Below are 24718 nucleotides of genomic sequence, written 5' to 3'. Positions count from 1 at the left end.
CCGAGTCATTTATTACCTCTGATTACTGTGTGAATGAATAGCAAGGGAGGAAGATTTTACATTTTTGACGTAACAGCTATGACTTACCAACCCAGATAATACAGGATTTGATTGGATAATGTCATGATGAGGCCTCCTACTGACAAATCAATGGTATATCAGTGATCACTAATTGGTTATTTGTAATATTACATCTATATAAGGAATATGAGAAAAGAGAACAGCTATTATAACTATTCATGCACAAGGATGACGAGAGAGAACACAGACCTAAAATGTTGTTGCTTAGAACTACAATGATAAAGACATTTTTTGTTGGCATAGAGACATAATTTTATATCCAGGTTAAGATATCAGGATGCATTAATAGAAAATTATCTCTAACTTTAACATCAACTGTTGTAATATGCAGAAAATAGTCTTCAGTTAACATAATTATTAATAAATAATATAATATTTAAGCTGGATTGATATGGACATTTATTATTACTTATTGGGTTCCAGCTTCCAGTTACAAATCAGTTTCAGTTAGACCTTAAACTTGTAGACTCCAAAGCCTCAGTGCTCACTGAAATGAGGAAGGAAAGTTCAAACATGTGAGGTGTCCTGGGATAAGGCAAATCAAAGGCAGGAATAGATGGAATGCTGAAATTCGGAGGCAACCCTTGCCTTGAGGGCACACCACAGGAGTTAAAGCGTTCTGCCCAGCCTCGGGCTGCAGCAGAATGGAGCAAAAGGTGTATGGAGGATTTGCAAATTGCACCATAACCTTCGGCTGCCTCAGAAACTTCACTGTGGTGTTTTGAGTCTCGCAAACACAGCTCAGAATGGAGCCAATGTGGATGATGGGTAGTGGTAGTATCACATGTAGAGAACATCTGAAATAACATTATTACATAATTTTCATAGCAAGCAACAAGGAGACACTAATTATGAAAGTACAGCAGTGTGTACTGAAAAACTGCAATTTTTTTTTCACACCTTTAATGATTAAAAAAAAAGTAATAAACATTGGTCTACACAGCACTACACTACACCACACTGCACTACACCACACTTCCCCCCAGTTGCTTTCACAAATACACACATTCAAACTCACACGAACACATAAATACTGCGGCCCCCCACCAGGCGCCTGAAGAGATGAAAGCCAGTGCAGCTGCACCTAGCCTGGTGTGGCGCAGTGGCTCTCAGGAGGAGCTCTCAGCATGACACAAAGCATTGGCGCAATGCACACACACCCACACACACATAAACCCTTGCAAACCCATGCATACAAACACAAATCATATACAGTAATTATGCATATCTAAAAGACAGAAACACCAGTGTATGTGTTTAAATCTCACCAGTCCAGCAATCGTGAGAGATGGGCACTATGTAAAGGTACATTGCAATGTATGTTACTTATTTAAAGATAATTTAAGTTGTCAATCTTACAGTTTGTAAGTCTTTATTCCTGGTGGCATGAGAGAGAGAGAGAGAGAGAGAGAGAGAGAGAGAGAGAGAGAGAGAGAGAAATAGAGAGAGAGAGAGAGAGAGAGAGAGAGAGAGAGAGAGAGAGAGAGAGAGAGAGAGAGAGAGAGAGAGAGAAAGAGAGAGAGAGAGAGAAAGAGAGAGAGAGAGAGAGCTAACACAGAATATGTATTTATTACAGTGTAATAAAGCGATTTTACTAGAATTTCATATATATCAGAAAAAGTATGGTGAAAATGTAATTTACAATCTTCTCATGCTCGTAATATAGTTGATAAGCAAAGGCGGGGTTTTGTAATTCTACTGTCATCTTAGCCGATTATGTTTGAGAGTAACGAGAAAATTCTGTCATTTTTAACTGCAAAATTATCCCATAACACATTTCTTCCTCTTCTTCATCGAGGTGACCAGCAGCTTTATGCTAACAACCTCCTCTAAAATGTCAATGAATATAGCGTGACTACTTCACTGCCAATCTCCAGAATAACAGAGTCTCAATTAGCTTTAGACCCAGAATTATTTCCCCCTCATCCACACTGGGCCAATCATAGCATAAGCTTTGTTTGAAGAACTCTGGGATGCCCTTCAGTACTTTGGCCCCATTCATCTTGCTAAATAATCCCTTTAAGAATTTAACTGGCGGGGCAAACTGTGCGAAGCGTGCCAGTAATTGTGTGTGGAACCTTGGACGTCTGCATGAATATTTACCCTGTCATCATGACTAGAGGACACAGATAAATCCCGACGAGAGACAACGGAGGTGAAAGGAAGAGAAGATGTGAACATGGCTGACAACGAAGCAATAAGATGCTCCTACTGAACAGCAATCTTATTGCGGTTAATATATATTTATTAGGCATGTGTAGTTAATCCTTTATATGCAAAATGCAAAATTATTGATATAATAGACCCAGCAATCATAATCACCATCACGGTATTTCAGTATTTTAGCTTTTTTCAAATACATTTCTTTAGTATTTATTTTTCAAATAAAATATATGCTGGTAATGAAAATTAGGAAATGTACAGTTACCTCTGATCTATGTGATGAATATGTGATTACTTAGACATTTGAGTAAACTGCATTAAATGAAAGTAAATCTTTGCTTTGTTCATCTTTATCAATCAACATTTAAAAAATATTGCATTATCTGTCAGATGTTACTGCACAGTCTTCTTTTTAGGAGATATTATGTGAGCTTCTCTGTTTGTTATAACTTGCAGTAATGCACAATTTTCATTCTTTGCCTAATAGATATATATTTTTGGAATCCTCAAATACTCATTCTCAGCACAATATGTGTCTCAGTGCCTTCGTGCTAGTGGCTCCTTGGGAAATGGGAATAATACTGTCATCCTATAATGACATCACTGCTGCAGTGACCTCTTCTCATGGCCAAGGTATCATCAGAGCTATTCTTATTTTTTCTATATGCCCAGGGTCTGTCTGTCACTGTCTCTGTTATATTCAGTAAAACAAAAATACACATATATTTTAGGGCTGGTTTATACTTAAAGTGTATTTGTAAATTTGCATCACAATGCAGAGAGGAGGTTTATAGGTAAGTGTGCATGCACTGGCATACTGAAAGACTCAGGTGCAGTCCCTCCAAAAAAAAAACTAATATTATGTAATGTGTATCTATGGTGCTGTGTGTCAGCGAAATGTCTATTGGTCAGGATAGAGATATAACCAGAAATACAAATTACATGATTTAGTATAAACAGATATACGAGTTGCAAGATAATACATTTAAAGATGTGAATCAAGAGCCTGGTATTGTTTTTTTTTTTAGTTTGTCAGAAAGCTTTACAAGGCATCTGGTTGAGACTGGAAGTGTGCATTAGGATGAGGATCTGTTGCGATGGAATATAAAAGTTGCAAACATGAATTGCAGCATGTTTTTTTTTCATTCATGCAATATTGAGCAAGTTTTTAGATATGATCATAGATCGATTATCAACGTGCATGATGTAGCTGAGCCTGAGGAATTGTTAGTGCCAGAATTCACACAACATGCTGTCAGTGCTAACATTTCTACTTCTGGAATTTCCAGGCCAAAGTGGTAGGGTTTATGTTTAATTAATAACAAAGTATGAACAAAATTTTAACACTACTGCATCTAATAATTACTATAAGATGGGACAGTGCATTTATCTACCATTATAAAAAAATCATTTATGAGAAATATATATAAAACATATTGTAACGGAAGATGAAAAAAACTGATTTATAACAATATCATCAATTGCATTCTTAGGGTGGTGTTAGGCTGTAATGAAGTAGATTATAAATACAGTATATATATATAATAGCTATGATCAAACTTTTATCGAAACAGCTGAAAATGAACAGCACAAGCAAGTATATATCATATTGGCATCACACAGTATTATACATTATTATATAATAGATTTATTTGCAGAAAACTACAAGCATGATATTTTGGCATATGCAAATATAAAGTGCAAGGCTGGTTAAGGCCGTATTCGTAATGGCCAAATTAATCAACCTGCAGGATTGTGCACTGTATTTTCCTTTTATTCTCTAAGGGATTCCCAATAAAGACTCAATGTAGATGATGTAAACCAAAGCAACTCCGCTTTTTTTTTTTTTTATATATATACATTGAGGCACATAGTTTGCTTGATACTGATTAATACAGACAAGTGAAAACAGACAATAGACTTGACTTATTTAATCATCCAATGTTAATATTTTCCCCGAAGCATCACAATTTTATTTATTTATTTATTTTTATTTTTATTTTACAGGAAACAACTACATTTTTCTTTGTTTTTTTGCTCTGGGAATTCCTTTTTTTGCTTGTGATTTTCTGTAAATACTCGTTTGGTGTATGTGGCACTGCCCCCTAGTGCATACAATGTTAGACATTGATGTGAGAGTCACAGGCACATCACTGTGACATGCCTGCAAATACATGGCAGTAGCAGAATAAATCAGGGCTAAGTCCTCCCCTGGTCTCAGCCCCTTTAGGCCTTTAGGAAGGCAGCAATCCGGAAAATGACCTGGTCAACTCAGCCACTCCCAGTTCTGCCTGGAGCTATTCTGGGATTTAAAGCTGATTAATACTTCTGTAAGTAACTTGTTCTCAGAGAAGTTCTCAGAGGAGGCAACATAAACATCTCCATAACGCATTTTGCATATTTAAGCAAAAACTACAGGTTCTAACACAATGTAATACAAGGCTTTTCACATACTTGTGATATTCTTTCCATAGCAAACACGGTGTGAAGGGTATTGAAAAGGTGACATTATTATCTCTTTATTTACACCTGAATCAGTGTTCAACTAACACACAATCTTTGACAATTAGACCATGATTAATTAAACATCCCTACACCACTACTAATTCTGTTCACCCAACATATGCACTCACTATAAATGGCTCTTCAATACTACGATATCCTCTGATATCTGAGCAACAAGAAAAGGACAGACTTGAACTGTCGAGCAAAATCTAATTTCCCCAATGCTTCATACTATGTATCATCACTATATGATTCATTCAAATACCACTTAATATCATCCCTACTCAAAATTGACCTGTATTGAACTCCTATTCACCAGTGTCTACCATTTATCTTTTCAGTATATAAAAACTGCAAATAATCTTTCATTATTTCATTTGGATCACACTGGGAATTTTGGTATTCTTGCTCATTTCTTGTACATTGTATTTATATACTGTGTGGCATTGCCACCCCCATCCCCCCACTCCCACCACAACCTGCGAGTATGCAAAAGACGCCCATTGCCTGCAGATGTGAGTGGGTTCGTCAACACATAATTTGTCCGTTAGCTGTCAAACTAGTCTTCCTTAGCAGAAGACTCTGTCAGTGGGACAATAGAGCAGGGGACTGTGGGAAAAAACAAACCAGACGACTGCTTGTCATTAAAACAAGGCAGGTCAGTGACCTTTCAGTGCTTCCCCATGGGACTACTTTATGTCAGCACAGGACGGCCAAACATAACGAGCCCTTAGTTAAACACATTCATATTCCTTTATAGATTAATGTTGTTAGGTGTTAGTCCTTAAATCCACATTGGTTTTGAACTTCCACCTGGCCTGATGAGTTTCAAGTCGAATGGTTTGTAGTTTATTAGAAAGAGCTTACTAAAATGGTCAATTGAAATGGACATATCAATAAGATATGTAGGATTCACTGTAGTTATATATATATATATATATATATATATATATATATATATATATATATATATATATATATATATATATATATATATATATATATATATATATATATATATATAATAACTACAGTGAATCCTACATATCTTATTGATTATTAACTCTCCTTGAACAAGCCTGATCACTTAACCTTTGACCTATTCTATGTCCAACACACACTCTGGTCTACCATCCTCCATATGGACTGTTATTGTTAGGATCTGTGTGTTTTTGAAAGGACACTGAATTCCCAACAGTCATGACATGCTTGACCAGTCTATTATCAGCCAGTTTAATCGTGACTACTTTGACCTGACCTTTGACACTGGCTCTTGCAGTGCCATGGACTCCCTTGTTAGGCACTTTAGAAAAAAGTTGCAGCATAATGATAATAATAATAAAAGCATTTTAAAAAGTTATTATAAGTAAACTAATAGCTGTATTTTAATGCAGGCAGAGCCATACTAAGTTTGATAAGCTGTGATTAAAAGATTATATTGTGAAGACTTGCACTGAGGCAATATATTTGACAGCAAGCTGACAAATGAAATATTGCTGTTTGTCATTTCCTTAAAATGAAATCCTTGCCAAATTCCGAAAGACTGGCATGTCATATAAAAAATGCATATTCGCCTCACTGAACTTCTTACTTCTAATAATTTATTAAAGTAAAAAAAATTACTCCTCCACATTGTCACTCAAGACTTTATGACAGATGATCAATAAGAATCCCATTTCTTAATGCCTGTGTTTTTAAGCACATGGACAACATTTATGCTGGCTGTAATCCATATCAAAGCATAAGTAGTGGTGGTCATGCTTGTGTCCAGATTGAACGCGTTAGTTCAAACTACTTGGCATGACCCTATCTAACCCCTTGTGGACCCGAAATGCGTTTGGTCATGGGGGAGTTGCATCCGAGTCAAAACCCTTGTGACCCTGAAACTCCAACATTTTCCCAAAGGACTCAATTAGACTGAATAGATAAAAAGAGGACTTCGTGAACATTGAGTCCTGAGGAATGTTGATGGAAATTGACTAAAAAAGCAATTTCATTTCCAAACATGGTTCCAGTGAATTAGCACGTTAGACATTGTTATAGAGTTGGAAGTCATTTAGAATAAAACAAATACTTAGGAATTTTGGATGAAAGGAAAAATTTGGTTTTGCAAGATATGAAAAATTCTAATAGACAGAAATACTAGAATTGAACTGGTTTGAAACTAACTCTGAAACTGAGTTTGTAAATAGTTAATGTACTAGTGGGAGAAAAATATCATTCCATGTCTGTAATACTTGGTCACGCTACCCAGTCGATGACAGTAAGCAGCATTAGTAAATACGCCAGACTTTTGACCTGAGCATGGCTTCTAAACCTCCTGTCTGAATGGGCTGAGCTGCAGGAGAAGCTGGAGCTGGCGCCTGGGTCCCAGAATCTCCTCACAACTCTCTTTCACTTTATTCTCTCTTTATCCCTTGCTCCCCCTATGCACCCTCCTTTCCTTCTCACTCTCCCCGGAGTGGGCAGGTAAGAGCTGTGGTCGACTCGCCGCTCACACTCCGGGACAGCAGATTAGAACACGTCCACCCGCCGACCCCTTTCATCCTTCGCCAGAGTGCCGGCGGGATAGAAGGATCTGTTCTTATTTTTATTCGTCTCACCCTACCCTTTTTTTTCACTTCAACATGAAGGGGGTGGCTTGGGTTTGGGAATGGAAGGAAGTTGGGTGGAGAGGGTGGGGGCAAAACCAAAAACCAAGAGGCATGAAAAGAAGGGGGGCTTGAGTGGGCATGGTTCAAATAGAAGGTGGAGAAAAAAGGAGAATGCACGTTGTCCTTTTCAAATGGATGGGAAATGATTAGGGAGGGGGGATTTGCTTGACAATTATACGGTGCAGGCTAATCAATTCAGCACATTCACGGCATGGAGTGGACTGATCCGCCTGAACAAAGGGCCGGCCGGCGGGGGAGGTACCTGAGAAATGGGCTGGCCCGGTGTAAGTGGCATGGGCCGACACCTACCCCCCTCCGAAACAGCACGGGAGCATATGGCCAGGCTATGAACTTATTAGCCAGAGGATTAAGACGAAAGCCAGGAGCCACAGGGCCACACAGTGGCCCCTTAAAGACCTGTGCACTGAGGTGCGCTTCTACTCATCTATAATGACATGATGCTTTCATTAAAACAGATTCTTTTAGAGAAAAAGGGCATGGTATAAAAAGGCTGGATGGCATCCACAGTGCAGTCTGCTCACAATACAATTTTTTTACTATTATTACTATAAATATTGTAGATATTGTAATAATTAAAAAACACAAAATTCTTAGATTAATAGTTAATATTTACACAAATGACTATATGTTTGTCATTTAACCCAAAATAAGGTTTAAAAATGTGGCTTTGATTATTGAATGCAGAAATGTACCAAAAGATAAGAATAATGAACAAAGTGTTATCATTTCATAAAAAATATGATGTATTTATAAATTTTAAAATAAAGGGTCTATTAAAAATAAGGAACGATAGTTACAGTTATGAGTAAAATAACCGTGCATTATATCAACTGAGAAACCAAAATGAATTAGAGGTTAATTAACAATAAAATGAAATCAGTCCGCTTAGTAGCTGACTTGCTTTAGAAATCTATTGTACATGAAACATGTTTTTCACGTCTCTTGATAACCAACGCACATTTGCCTCATATAGACTGAAGCGTAATTGTACGTTTCTCGTTAGCAAAGACGACATGGTCGTATTGTTCTTGTGCAGCTGAAAGGTGCCTTGGAGTGCACAGTGGGTATATTCATGAGAATATCTCACACAGATGGAGACACTTCTCCATTCTTTGATCTGATGGAGAGATTGACAGGTGATTGTGCCGCACTTTTATCCCTGACAGCAAGGCTCCCTGACCTCTGCAACCTCCCCTCTCACCTAGCGGCATTCGTCAGCCTCCTCCTGATGTGCGGTTATAGGTTGAGGACGCCTTCTCTGGAGCCACATAAAGCTCAGGCTGATTCCTCTTGGCACTAAGAGAAGGTTAGAAAGGTCATCCTCTCAAAATGAAAGGTTTTTTTTTTTATAATCCCTTCTACATACTTCCAAAGCCAAGCACCTAAAGATGGGACTAGATTTCCTCCTATTGATTAATACCAGATTAAGAAGCAAGTGTTTGGCTTAGTTTACTTCCACACAGAGGACAAGAAAGGTTAGATCACGTGTCCTTCTTCAACTTGTCCACATTAGGTATATCAGCACTAGTTACACCTTTTTACAATCAGAGTTTTCATTTAAATTGCATTCTTCTCTTCCTTTTCTTCTTCTTCTTCTTCTTCTTCTTCTTCTTCTCTATCTTATATTTCTATTTTTTTCCAGGCTTCTGTGCTCACCTTTTTAAAACCAATATTGGCCTGTTTTGTTAACATCAACGTTTCTTTGTCATTCACCTGTATCCCTACCCCCTTCTCCTTTCTTTCTTTACACTGCCAGTCGACCAATCTGAGCATTCATTTAGGCTGAGCAGAGAGGTTAGTCGTTAATGAGAGAGGTTTCAAACAGGTTTCAAATGGTATGTTCGCTCTCGTGTCTGTCACATGACGCCGAGGTTACCTACTTCAGAGGGCTCTGTTTTTACAGACGTCTCGCTAAACATCAAGGAGAATTGTTGAGCACGCCTCCCACACTTGCTACAGTAAAGACAACGCAATGCTTTCGCGACACAAAAATAGACAGGCTTGGCAGCTCAAATTGAGGCAGAGGGCCTCCTTATGGTCAACCTTGTCATTCTTTATAAATATTAGCTCCCATGTTAAATCAGTGGTGATGCTCTTATAGAAATTGGTTATTTCTTACTCTGCCTCCCTGTGTTCCTGTTGTAGGATGCCAAAATCTCATTCTGATAGAAGAGCAACAACAAAAGCTAGAAGATCCTGTGTGTTTGAACCATGCTATGTTCATGAACAAACTGCGTAGAATGTGTCAAGCATAAATATAAATGCAGTTTATAGATATGCATTGTCTGTAGGCTTCAGATATCATATATATGCCTGTGCCCACACTGTTCTGTACAAATCAATTGTAAAACGTTTGGCTCGGGGTCTGCAAATTTATTATGCTTAACGACCATGGGGAATGTTACCCTGGCTGACAGCCATTTTCTCCCCGACATCAGTCGCTTCAGATTCAGTCAAATAATCTTAAGCAAATTTAGATATCGATATTCAGCTTCATGCAATATTCGATCTGTGATTATGTGTGTCCAGAGGGCCAGGCAGATTTAGCATGGAGCATATCTAAATACATATGTACATGGAATCTGAGAAATATAGTGACACACTCATGCTTTCAAACAATTTGGGAATAAACAAGCGTACTAATAGCTTTCTTACTACACCTATGTTAGAGTCAATGTGTGAAAGGTGGCCTTGAGATGACCTTATGATGGTTGTATGATGGTTTTGTGTGTGTGTGTGTGTGTGTGTGTGTGTGTGTGTGTGTGTGTGTGTGTGTGTGTGTGTGTGTGTGTGTGTGTGTGTTGTATCTATATATGTTTCTATAACTGTGGAAATAATCTATATATAGATTAAATGTTATATAATTTTAATATTCAATTTACAACTTCATAAATTCTGCTAAATCAAATTAATGAACAAATGATAAACAACGTGTGTAAATGCTCACACATATGATGTTAATTACATTTGTTGGGGTAATTGTAGCAAATTGCCTTTGCTATTTTGTTCCTTTGAAAAAGAAATGTGTTTCGCATTGTGCATTGTGCTGACTTGCTGAAACCAAAAGTGGATCATAAAAGAATTTTTAGCTCTTCCATTTAAAACTATAATTTGATCATTAGAACTGCAAGAGATTTTTATCCGTTCATGGTAAAAATTTCTTTGCACTTCAAAACACACTTTATTTTGAACACAGCAGGATTTCTTTCTACATATATTTGTGTGCTTTGAAAAAAAAACCATCATAAAGATTGTGATTTACAAAACAGTTTATGTGGGAACTGATGGTAGTTTCAAAGACAGAGAGAACGAGTGCACTAGTCAAAGCATCACAGCATAATTGTCAGGAAAAACGGCTGCAGAACCCGGGTGACGAGAAGAGAACAGAAATCACAGGCGCATATGGCAGACATAATGAAGTCTCGTCAAATGACAGGACGATAGTTGTACAGTGTAAGGCTCTGTACTGTATCTGATCTCAGGTTCCCTGAAAATGTAGTGGGTGAAGAAATATGGACAAAAATTCATTTAAATGATAAAAAATGTCCTTAAAATGTATTGATGCTCAACAAGCAATAATGAAACAAGTAATTATTACGCTACACAAATGACAAATTCCCACCAACTCAATCTAGAAACTTTGATACTTGCATGATACAAAAAAATTATTATTTAGATTTTTCTCTTGAGAATATATATATATTCCTTGATTTCTTCCATTAACCTGCTGTTTTTTTGGGCACATGACTGACCTGAGGAAGTATTGCAGATTTAAATGATCAAGGGGAAAAAAATCTTTCCACTTTTCATTGTTCTCACTGATTATTCAAGGAAGATTAAATGTTACATTTGCCCTGAATAATTTATGCATTATGCAGAGTTGTTGTATCCATCTTTCAAACTGAGTCAGATAGGAAGTGGAGTCTGAATAAAAATCCTGAATTAATTGCTACTAATCTTTTTTATTAACAGGTGTAAAAAAAAAAAGCTCTTTTTTTTCTCCCTTCCCTATAAGTCTCCTCCATTCACACATACCTCCTACACACACACACCTACACACAAACACACACACACACACACACACACACACACACACACACACACACACACGTTAAAGCTTCATCTATAGTTGAAGTCTGAATCTATGAAAGATTTTCCATGTTAAGGAGGTGTCATGGTGCTTTTATTTCTTTTTTTTCACTGTTGGGGTGGTAATCAGTCGAGATGTTCAGAGAGGTGCGACGGGCCTTTGTTTGAAAATCAAAGGCCTCACGTTTCTTTACTTTCACCTGCTGAGACCAATTTGGTCTGTTTCAGCAAGAAAGAAAGAGAAGAAAGACCACCAGCTTCAAAATGTATATCCCAAACAGTAGTGTTTGATTTAAGGTACTAAAATTCGAACTAAAGAGAAATCCTGGTTCATATACAGGGATCACAAATAAGAGGAATTAGAAATCACACCCGTGTACAGTACACACAACTATAATGGAGCTGTTGTATGGCGATTTTAACAGATACTCAAAAAGGCTAATTAGTGTAGTCAAATAGCGTTGGAGAACTAGCAACAAAAGCCTGACTCGGAGTACAATGACGCTAAGCACATGGATCAGAATTTGTTTTGAGTGTTAGCATAACAATAAGACGTTTATTCCTGTGAGAGCGTCATGAGCACCTCATGTTAGTTAAGCATGTTAGCCGGGATTTCAGTTGCTAATTAGTGTAAGATTTTGCATTGTACACAAATCACAGAACAGAGGGGTGATAAACCAACATGCTGCAGGGCTTTAAACAGGTATTCAAATTTATTGAATATAATTAATTGCAAGAACACAGTGGCAGAAGATGAGTCGATGTGCAAGTTTGTGTTCTAAAATTTTGTTCATAAAATTATGGGGAGAAAAATTATACATTTTTAAATACTGGCATATTGGGAACAAGCTACTACTGATATGGATGTTTTTTGTCATTAAGAGGTTCTGTTTACGGTAGATAGCAATTATTTTTGCAGTAATGGCAAGTACACATTGTGTCTCTTAGTGTTTTGTTTTTGATTCTTTTTATCTTACAAAATTAATTTTTGTAAAAAGAATGAAAGATTGTAAGAATGTTTTTACTTTTCCTGGTATTGAGAAAAACCATATAGTCACGTTTTAATGACAATACTGCTAATCCTAATAAATATATGACACATTTCACATACCAGAGGATTATTTGGTTTTATCATAATTTCAGTTAGAATTTTTTTTTTTTAGAGAGAGAGATTTCACATTATACAGTTAATATCTTAAACACAGGTTTTTATGTGAAATTTGTCAATTACCATGAAAATAAATAACTGAACATATGTTCATAATGTGACGAATAGCTATTTAATTAACATGCTTGGCATGATATTACTCATTTATTCTTTTCTGGTAGATACTGTCTTTGTAAAGTCACATTGTATTCACTGTTATATGTTACGTGTGTTTTATTTATACTTTTTCATTGTAGCATCACAGCACAAGAAATATTTTTTAATGATACAGAGAATTACACTGGAGTAATTCTGTAGGAGCTGAAACGATTTTAACTTTACATTGTGTTTAGGAAAGTGGGGTACTGGTCTGTGTTGTGTGGGTTGTGAGCTGTAAAAGGTCAGAAAGCTCTGCCCTACACTATAGAAAGAGTCAGAAATAACCAGCAAAGACTCTTGCAAGAAGAGGTTTTTATTATTTCTGGCTTCTAGGACATTTGTTACAGTGAATGACCTTTTAAAATAAAGTTCACTAACTAGCCTGAATTCTATCATTTGGAAGCCATAGGTGATGCTTGAAGCTGCTGAGATGTTTGTCATAGCATGCAAAATTAGATTAGATTCAACTTTATTTTCATTGAGCATAGTACATTAGGCAAACGTCTTGACAAAATGTCTACTGTAAGGAATTATGAATAGTGTATAAACTTATATATCTATAATATGACTGATTATACATTTGTATAAATAAAAATATTGTTTCGTCTAATATTTTTGGTTTGGCTAATATTTAGTTAAACAAACCTATGTTAGAGTACACCTTTAGATTTAAACATAATCAATTTAAACATAATCACTTATTAATTTTAACTTCAATTTTTGTTTTTCCAGCGCGCAAGACTAAGGGTTACTAATTATGAACTGATGGGAGCCACAAAGGAAATGATAATCTAAACAAACAAAAAAATCTGACTCTGTTAAGGATATCAGTTGGATTGTGCCGCCATCTAGTGGACATTGAGAATAAAAACAAGAATGTGTTTTCAATATGTTTACCTATGTGGGGCATTCTAGAAGAATATTTATTTAAAAGCTCAGTCAAATATTTATTTAAAACATGTTAAAAGACAGGTAAACACAACTATTTTTTTTTTGTTGGATAATAATTCAAAATTATTTACTAAAAATGTTTTGTTGTATTTTATTTAGCGAACCTAAAAATAGGACGGTAATAGACACACAAAAAACAATTCTCTTGATCACCACAAGAGGGCGATCTGCTTGATAATATAAAAGACGTACAGAAATAAAGACAATTGGGTAAAAGCTTCACAAGCTTGAAAAATACTAAACTAAGGCATCTAGGTCACTGCACTTATATTTAATGATCTGCTGCCATACAACCCTGTCCTCTACATCTGCATCTAAAAATCAACTATCCAACAATTATTACTTTTTAAACCTCTTTTTTTTTCCATGCCATACATTTACATTCCATTGAAATAGCATTTTTTTTTTACTTTGTGTGAATAATTATTACATGGGCTCATGTCTGTCAAATAGCAACATATCCTTTAGTTTTCTTGGTTTTCTAGATTGTGTTCCATTGTACATAGTGGTCAAAACTGGTAACTGCAACAATCACTAATTAGAGGTTCACTGGGGCAGGGAAGATGCTGCCCCATGCTCAGGCTCTGAAAATGATCAGTGAAGAAAGAGCAGCAGACAGGACAGCTTTCCAAATTCACACCAGATTTGGGCGAACAACTCAGTACCCACAAGGTCTTGTTTTATAGCAAATATTTGGAATCGCACCTTCAACTAGCCTAATTAAAATGGTACCTGCAGAAGATTTTGAGAGCATTTACTAGGATTTAATGTCAGTAGCATTTAAATGATCACCTTTGTCCTTGTTTTTTTCTTCCTTCTGTTCTTGCCTCTATAACGTTTTCAGACTGATGATACTCTAAGTCCCCGACCTATTGTACTACTGTGATGTGTTTTATAGAGACTGCTAAGCACTTCTGTAAGCTTCTCTGGATAAGGCTATCTTCTAAATGCCATATATAGTATTGGAAATGCGAAGGAGGATTATGGAGTGTATAATATTCATATGTCAGAAATGCGTGCCCACCACAATGACTTTGTTTTTCGTGCGAAAGCTGAAGAAAGGAGAAGTCATCTTTTGCCAGTGCATGAATGTTTTAGGCTTGATTCAGGTCTTTTGTGTGGTTTATGAGATTTTTGAAATTTTGATCAGCCCTGTGAACCCTGATTTATGATATTACCTTGAATTAAGGTGAACAAAAATTCATCATAAACCAGTCCATGTGTGCAGCCAGATTGTATATTTGATGATTTGATGCTGTCGACCTACCTATTAATTCACAATTACTATTAACTCGATAGTAACCTACAGCATAAGGCAAGTGGCATTGCCTCTCTACCTAAATTTAGTTTGAGGCGATGTCATTATTAATGTTGTCCTGCATAGCTAAAGTCTATGGTCATGAGCCGCTGCTGATCCCATATATAAAAACATATTAAACAGTGATCACACATGGGCCAATTCCCTGCATGCATTAATGTCTAATTTCAGGCTCCATCACAGCATTTTTCATTAAAATAGTAATGATTATTTAATACCACACACACACACACACACACACACACACACACACACACACACACACACACACACACACACCACACACACACACACACACACACACACACACCACACACACACACCACACACCACACACACACACACACACACACACACACACACACACACACACACACACACACACACACACACACACACACACACACACACTTCTTACTATCTTTGTAATGCTTTGCTATACCTAAATCATATCCTAAGAAACCCTAGGGAAATATTTAGACTTTTATTTTTTATTTTTTATTTTTTTTTATAAAAGCTGCTTATATGAGAAACTTATAGTATATTGCTAAGTTTATTAAACTTTTATATTCTTAATCTATTTATGTCTGTAAAGCTGCTTTGTGGCAATGTCTATTGTTGAAAGTGGTAAAGAAATAAAATTTGATTGAATTGGGTTTTTCCTTATAAGGACCAGCAAATGTCCCCAGAAGGCCTTTTAAATCTTTCATACCTAGTACCATGTACACACACACACACACACACACACACACACACAGAGAATAAAAAAACTCAGAACCGCTAGCCGACAGGTCATACATTACTCCAGCATGGCCGGACACGTATCTATTTCTCAAGTTCAGGCTGGTGAGGCACAGAGCGGTGGACATGCTACATTGATATAAAGGGTCATTGTGGAGACTTGGCAGGAGCTGTGTACTGTGGTGGATTGGATTCACACATGAATGCCTGCACTTTCCGGTTCTTTCTATCCTGCCACACTTCCACATCGAGATAGTTTCTGAATGGCAGAACTCAATCTCTGATTGCTGTTCAATTGGAAAAAAAAGGGAGGTTCTGGGAAAAGGAGCATCCAGAACTGTCAGCAGGATACAGATCTTTCCCAACATGCTTTTCTGATTAATAGCACAGATAATAAGATGTCTAATGTTATGAAATATGGTAATGTAAATGAGATGCAGTAATGACCCTTAGCTTGGCTTCAGCTATTTAAGGGTGTGATGCTATAATATATCATACCATGCAAATAAACTAATAAAATACTTTAAAAAAAAATTTTTTTTTAATACTTAAATGTGATATCTAACTGCTGTATGCCTAACTCTCGATTTTACTTATAATAAAAGTATATAGTATAAGAACTATATAAAAGTTGGATATAATATTAATTATATATAAGATATAAGGTGTAACATGAAACAACATAAATTAAGACAGGATGATGCAAAACACAAACTAAATAGGACAATATATAAAGTGCACATGTGCAAACACAATGATACAATAAACACAGTGACAGAGCAGAACCGACTAGCACAGTAAATGTGTGCGTGGGAAAAAATTGTCAATATAATAATAAAGACTGTATATGTTAACACTGGTGGTTGCTTCATATATGAGCTCATCAAAAAGTTTTTTTACATTTTTTATGTAGAACCTCAAGGAACACACTAGTGTACATACTGCATAAATATCTCTGCACACAGAAATAGCTTTAAATTTCCCTACCTTATTATCTTATACCTTATTACACACACACACACACACACACACACACACACACACACACACACACACACACACACACACACACACACTGATTGTTCTGAGTGTTCTGATTCCTCAAATCAAATCTTTTTTTTTATATCTGATTTACCACCGTTTTATAAATAAATCAGATAAAAACACTTAGATTTGATTTGAGGAACACTCAGAACAATCAGTGTGTGTGTGTGTGTGTGTGTGTGTGTGTGTGTGTGTGTGTGTGTGTGTATGTGTGTGTGTGTGTGTGTGTGTGTGTGTGTGTGTGTGTGTGTGTGTGTGTGTGTGTGTGTGTGTGTGTGAACAATCCTTTATTTGTCACATCCTTGCAATTATTCCTACCTCAAGATTTCTGGGGTCAGCTTTCTGTTTAATGCAGCCCAAACCCACTTATCATGAATTAAGCCATATAATATAAAGCAGTTTCACATAATCAGGAGTTTATTTACATTGGTTTCACAGTTCAGGGCAGAATGTGAATGGTGCTTAAGTTCTACTTTATATGATCTCTTAACCTACCTGAATTCTGTACATACTTTTGAGTGTGAACTGCGTTTGGGTTTCTTCTGATAACCATTGTGCATTGGCAATACAATTGAACCGAATAATTCCATTACATGATGTCCATATTAGTTTCATTTGTGATTTTGCAATATCCAGTAGCTACATGGAAATTTATAAAAAAATAATATGACATTGTTCTGGGAAATAATTCAACGTTTTAATAATAATAATAATAATGATAATAATAATAAATATTAATAAATATAGCTGCAAGCAGCAATTGCTGGGGTTCAAGCAACTAAGGCAAAAAGGCCTAATTTGAATGTTTTGGAGATGGTGATTCGAAAGTTCAAGTTTTTTTTTTTTTTTTTTTTTTTTTTTTTAATACTCACTGTCTGGGGAACATTTCTGCACTGGTTTGGTTTTGGACATAATTCAATTCTGTGGAAATAACAGACTTCGTAGGGTTAATATGTCAATATGCATTTTCTTTGTTTTGACCTAAGGATTCCAAGGATATAAACTTCAGAATCTACTATAAATGGCGTATGAGCTTTGGCTAAAAATTTCGGAAATTATGTTTTTTGGACTGTTTTTATACTTTTTAAAATTTCCCCAAATTCAGTTTTACCATCTGGCAAAGTTTCATGTCTCTAGGCCTTCAAATTTGGTCTGCACGATTAGTTTTACGGCAGAATAAAAAAAAAAATAATAATAATACAAATAAAAGAAATTATAATAATAATACCTACAATTACAATAGGATTTTTGCACTACGTACTTAATAATTTATCTATATCTAAGTCTATGCATCCTGTTAAATGATTTTTCAATAAGCTTGCTTTAAAATACAGTTTTAGACAGCTTTATTAATTTCATTGATATTATTTCATGTTTCATTACAGCATTTTGTTATATACCACACTATTGTTGCTTCCCACCTCAAAGCTATTTCACTAATAATTTGGAATAAAGCAGGGGCCGAGTAAATTGATGCAGCATGGCCACTTGTTTATTTTTATTTTTTTTAATGGTGTGTGCATGTGTGTGTGTGTATATATATATATATATATATATATATATATATATATATATATATATATATATATATATATGTGTGTGTGTGTGGAGAGCTGACACAGGAATATGCTGGTAAGCAGCATATTTAAAATGCGAGTCACGTAAAGTGGGTCTGTGTTTCTCATTTAAGCCGTGCTCGGTGCAGCTGGAGACTGTGCCAACGTGGGATGCAAATGAGAATGTCTGAGAATGAAGGGAGGCAGACACAAAGCTCAATTATGAAGGATGGGGGGCAGGAGAGCACGTGCTGAGGAGAATGGTGTGTGTGTGTGTGTGTGTGTGTGTGTGTGTGTGTGTGTGTGTGTGTGTGTGTGTGTGTGTGTGTGTGTGTGTGTGTGTGTGTGTGTGTGTCCATAGTATGACTAATGCCAACCGGAGATATACCCACTCTTACACCTTAATTCATGCACTGGCAGACAAAGTGGAGCAAAACAAACACTCATACACACTTTCATTATCGTCAGTATATGATCAGTAACAGAGTCATTGCTGGAGGACATGCAAACAATATTTTGTTTTATTGCAATGAAAAGCCAAAGGCATTTTCTGGCAAAAACAGTCCTTACTTTTTATTTTTTGCTGGAATTTCTGTGGCACATAAATAAACCCGACTGCTATCTTTAAAAACTTGTACTTTGACATCACTTTCAAGCAAGTAGGAGTGTGCCTAATGTTTGGATGTCTGCAAATGAATCATCATCATCATCATCCATTCCCTGTGAGTGGCTACCAGTTTAATATGCGCCATCAATGTACAATGCCTTATGGAAGCCTGGTGCTTTTTCAGCTTTGGCACCAGTGTCGTCCGCATGCAGAATGGAGGCTTGATGAGCTGGTGTAATTCAGTGGTGCTGGGATTCATGGGGAGAGCTGCACTCGTCCCCGCTAATGTCACACTAGCCCTGCTCCTCCTTCACCATGGCAACAGGCAACAGAGAACGAGATGGAGAAATTAAATCACGTCGTCGTGGGGGCCTCGGCATTAATTTTGCATAAAGAGTGGGCGAAGTGCACGCGCATGGAGCTGCCTTTGTTCCTGAGAAACGTGCACGCAGCGAATCGTGCCAAATTCAGTTTGAGAAAATTGGACCAAATAATGCCTCGATGAATAACGGCCATCAGCACACAGCATGATTTTATTATGATACGGTTATAATGATGCCCTTCCTATGAGGTTTATATTTATATTGGGACATTTTCACAAATATTGTACCAAAGAGCTCGTCATTCACAAATTATATAAGTATAATATATATATATAAAAAAAAAAAAGTCTTTGCAATATGCTGTTGTGGAAAAATGAACAACTGGGTGATGTGATTAGTTTTCAACAACAGCACATCATGAAGTGTTTACTCGCTTTTGTACCATAGCAGATTTTTCCCCTTTAATTAATTGAAGCCTCCGACTTTTCCTGCAATTATGTTACATTTCGTGTAGTATGATGTCGGTAAAAAAATGAATACCTGTTATCACTTACATTACAGCAGCTATAAAATGTCAATTTATTACGGCCTTTCTTACAACCTACAGTGAAGACAAATAATTGTAACAATTCTATAAGCAGATACTATTTTTTAGTCTTTATATCCAAGTCCATGTGAACAGGCTGTTACTATAGAAATATTAATAATAAGAAAAAAATTAATAATGACAACATATTGGAAATGAGTCTAGTTTATTAATATATAAACGTTATTTGAATTCTATTCAAAGCTTCAGAGGTGCAGTTATAGAGGATTAATCAAAACCTTCTGACCAATCAGAATCTAAAATGTAAATGTGCTGTGGAAAAAAGAAAGAAATAAAGTAAAAAATTTTAAAATTAAACATTTTATGGCTTGAGAAAGAACAAGTAAAGGTGGCACCTATTTTATATTCGGAAGCATCGTGATTTCTATAACGTTTTTCAATCAGATGAGTGTAATCTCTTATGAAACATCACAAATGAACTCATCAGAATCTGTGCAGATAAGTTTGCTGTGAATGACAGTGAGGGACCGGGCAGAATAAAAATAACTACCTCCCTCAGTCAACCATCGAGAACTAGGGCTGACGCTGCCGTGATGTCTCACGATGCTGCAAACGCGGTCGAGTACGCAGAGAGACAGCACAGCAATCACCGCTCACACACTGCACCAGCTCATCAGTTCATCTGTAGATCCGGCATCAAACTAGATATGTCAATTTCTCCTGATAAAAGGAGGCACGTTCGGTCCGCCTACTCACAACACATTTTTATGCTAAGGACAGGGAAATGAAAAAGAGAGAGAAAAAAAGAGAGGAAAAACCTACACACCGCCTCGACTACACAAGTTTATCACAGTGCTGTTGATTTGATTTGAGCCCACCGCCAGATCCAGCACTGTCACAATATGCTTGTCTTTGATTTTCCTGGCGTGTCTGCGCACATACACACGGCTGTTCATCACGCTGACAGTAATGCAGCACTCGCATCCTGCATTTTCTTCATTCAGCCTCCACCCCTGGTCCGCTGTGCCTCACGTAAATACTTTAAATAACAAGAAAAGATGGCGTGTCATTAAAGAAATGAAAGAAGGCTTAAACATCAATGAGAGCAAGCAGGGATCAAGATGACAGACACAATTTGATACCGAGCACAACACTCTATTAAAACATAGCATCCAAAGTCGCCCAATCAAAAAACAGTCAGTAGTGTCCTCGACACCACAATCAGCAAGACCTTTCTGGCCCCAATCAGCATCCACCTCCACAATGGCTGCTATTACATCAAATCTACATGGGCTTTGCTGACACCGGGGAAAACTCTATCTGTATGACAAATAGATCATGCAAATGACCTCGCACGGTTTTGGAAAGGAGCTACCACATAAGGTGGCAGGAGGTAAAAGCTATCCATCAGTGACTGCTCTGTCCGATCACGCTTTCCCAGTGGGGAAGCCACTCTTCAAAGGTCGCTTTAAAACTCAGAGCTACAGCTGCCTGGGATCCAGAAAACAATGCATCTGACACCCTCGCTGAACAATCTCAGAGCGAGACACGGGCAAATAATAAACCAAAGACATCATTCTGTCTGTCCGGGACACCTTCTTGGCTATCCATACAACTGAGCCAGGGTCTCATCAATAATGCAGCACGAGTTCATGTTTATGCAATAGAGCACATATGCATCCTAGGAACTGTACAGACTGACAAGACTGCAAACACACACACACACACACACACACACACACACACACACACACACACACACACACACACACACACACACACACACACACACACACACACAATCTACCCGGATTAATTCAAGTCTGCAAATTGAAATGGTCACAAACACTCACAATTGAAGAGGCAGAGGAAAAAGAATAGATATGGGAAAAAAAGTAAAAAAGCTTTAAATACTCACCCTTTTCAGTCCTGCGGTTTGGTTCTGTTAAACGCAGGTTCTTGGTGCTTCATGATAGCACAGCACACAGAAAAAATAACTGTAGTGGCATGGTGATATGCAAATTAATGGATCACGCCGAATAGGGGTGCATTTATTATTCATAAATTACTCATGTTTATGCAAATTAGGCTACACAGAGCTACTCAAATGGGGGGTTGGTAATTTCTCTGTCTTGTTGCAGATAGAATCAACATGCAGCTCCTAGCAGTTAGGCTTGGTCTTTTGTTTTTTGTTTTTAACAAATGCATATGCTCACACATTATTATGAATATTCTTTTATGTCTAATTTTATTTTAATTAACTATAATCATGTGACATGTAATTATATAGATATTTGTTCTTTATACTTTCATATGTGTGGGGAAAAACCTATTATTTGATACTAGGACTTAACATTTACAGCGTTTGACAGATTTAAATATAAACCCTTAAAAAAATCTGCAAAGAAAGACTTAAAAAAGGCCACAATACGAGTTCAATTTTAGAGAAAGCACTGTGCTTGAAGCATCTCCTATTATAACTACTGCAATACATCAAGTAAAAATAAATTTCCACTGTATGCTCAACATGCTGAGCAATCTCCGATTAGCACCACATGCCCCAGCAAATCAGAGACATTCAGAAAATCTGAACAATCTGTATTCATGTTTTGCAAATGTTCAAGCTGTAATAAAGTGGGAGGACATGAAATAAAATAAGACAGATGTGCAGGAATATAACCGATAACGTGACCCCCTTCTAAAGCTTAATATGAACCTAAAGCTTTCAACACTATTTTTGCTAGTTCACATTGCAAAATGTATACAATCAGTATTTTAGCATCTAAATAAGTGTATGTGAATTAAAATGGATCATGCTTAATATGCCATAGTTTGTAAACTAGTTTATGTATATTTCCATATCAATAAGTTAAAACAAAATCACACACACAAAAAAAAACCTTGAAAAACAGTTCCCCCACGTGGCCACAAGCAAGAAGGGCTTCTCATTCTTTTCTTTATAAAAGCAATTTCTCACAGTTGTTTAGCAAAATGTTTCTATATTTCTGCACAGGAAAAAAAATACATATTCGTTAAAATACAACATAGTCGAACAGTGAGAACAATATGCAAACAACCTACAAAAAGAGAAACATCATCCGTGTGTCCTGCACATTGTAGACTTCTTTTTTTTTTTCCGCTTCTCCAACACACCCAGTTCAAACCAGGTACGTCTGTAAATTAACTTAATAGGTGTAATAATAATAAAAAAATAAAAAAACAATATAATAATAAAACAATGTTTAGATTGAGACTGGGGGGAGCAGGCCAATCTTTCCATTTATCAAATCAAGGACTTATAAGTAGCACAGTATAATGCAATCACAGTATATGCAGCTATATAACAACAGTGTCAAATTTTGTCTATGGAATGCAGTTAAATAAAATAAAAATAAAAAAATCCAAGAAAAATTCACCTAATATAGGCTTTGAGTACATACGCCCATGATGTTTTAAAAATAAGCTGTTGAAAAACATCCTAAAGTAAACAATAGCATTGGTTTGGAAAACTTATTCAGGGACAGCTTTGTGAACACTTGAAGCAGTAAACTAGACCATACATGGACTCCATACAATCCATATATGTACAAGAACTGTCAAGTCCAACATGTTGCCTCATTGAATTTCCAAACTTATGCCCTAGTATCAATACAGTGGACTCATTGTTGAGTCATTCCATCTTGTCCAAAAACACTGCAAAGTATATCCAGGATATCTGTCATTGTAATCCCATAATGCACTTCAATATGATGGAGCTCAGATAACACACTATTAGAAGGCACAGGGGGTTAAAAGTGCACTCTAGAATAGAAGGGAAAATGCAAGAGACAGCATGTATTCGAGAAACTGCACTCAGGCTACAAAACCGTCCTGGCAGCCCTGCGCCATTGATCTCTTTACAACGTTTGCGACCTCTTTCTGAAACCGATGGAGGAGATTGAAGTCACAAAAGCCTCGATATAACAAGCCTGTGGCCAAAGTCTTCATGGCTTCCTGCATTTGGTTAAGTGAGGGCACAGTGACAGTCTGCATGTTGCCGTTCACGTGGCTGACAAAGATCGTGGGGCTGTTTTCCACAGGTAGGTGTTTTGTCTCGGTGGTATCTAGAACACGTTCCTCCAGGGTTCCGTCCACACTCGGTTCCTCGGGAGGTTCAACAAGAGGAGGTGGAGAAACAGAGCAGGGGGCGACGACGTCGTGAGATCCGGCTTCATCAGGCTGATCGTCCACATCCACTTCGGGGTAGACGCGATACCTCTCACGCACGATCGCCTCACGTTTCTTAAAGCCGCTGTACCACCTGGGGCTCGGCCTGAAGCTCGTGATACCCATACGCGCCGCAATTTCCATTGATTTACGGTGAACCATCAGATCTGTTATCGGGGTTCCCTCTAAACTCATCTGATCGATCCATTTCCAAATATTCGCCTCGAGTCTCGGCGACCTGCCGTAGCCCACCCACCTATTCTTTTCCCGATTGATCTTCTCGCCCTTTATCACGCAGCTCCTGTTATGGATCAGCGTCCAAAGCATAGTCGGAGCGACGTTCAGTTTTTTCGCCGCCTTCCTTTGGCTCATCCGAGGGAGCTGGTCATACAGCTCAAGAATCCGCCGCTTGTCCTCTATCGTGAACCTTCTCTTCCCCGAAGACGTGTTACCCGAAGACATGTTGTCTAGAGCGATTGCGCGTTTTGTTTTTCCTCCAGCACCAATACTTCCGGAAGAATTCCCTTCAATGAATTACGATTGGACAGGTGTTATACTACTAACCAATCATAATACTGGGGTCAACAACATCCTAACTAATCATAC

General features: G+C 37.1%; 1 protein-coding gene and 1 long non-coding RNA gene across 2 annotated transcripts in view; both read right to left on the bottom strand.

The window, feature by feature from the left end:
- Positions 1–22607, bottom strand: part of LOC310718344 — a 30633-nt gene extending 8026 nt beyond the window's left edge. Inside the window, exon 1 of the long non-coding RNA XR_014531117.1 lies at positions 21825–22607. This is a non-coding gene — a long non-coding RNA (uncharacterized lncRNA). The remainder of the gene's footprint in view (positions 1–21824) is intronic.
- Positions 22608–22734: 127 nt separating this feature from the next.
- On the bottom strand, positions 22735–24718 carry LOC310718342 (uncharacterized protein). The gene has a single exon (XM_083527106.1). The coding sequence runs from the start codon at positions 24572–24574 to the stop codon at positions 23759–23761; it is 816 nt and encodes a 271-aa protein (XP_083383232.1). The 5' UTR covers positions 24575–24718; the 3' UTR covers positions 22735–23758.

Source organism: Silurus aristotelis, assembly GCF_946808225.1.
Source record: "Silurus aristotelis genome assembly, chromosome: 23".
Lineage (NCBI taxonomy): Eukaryota > Metazoa > Chordata > Actinopteri > Siluriformes > Siluridae > Silurus > Silurus aristotelis.
Note: the sequence above shows the minus strand (reverse complement) of the source record. Positions and strands in the feature narration are given on the sequence as shown.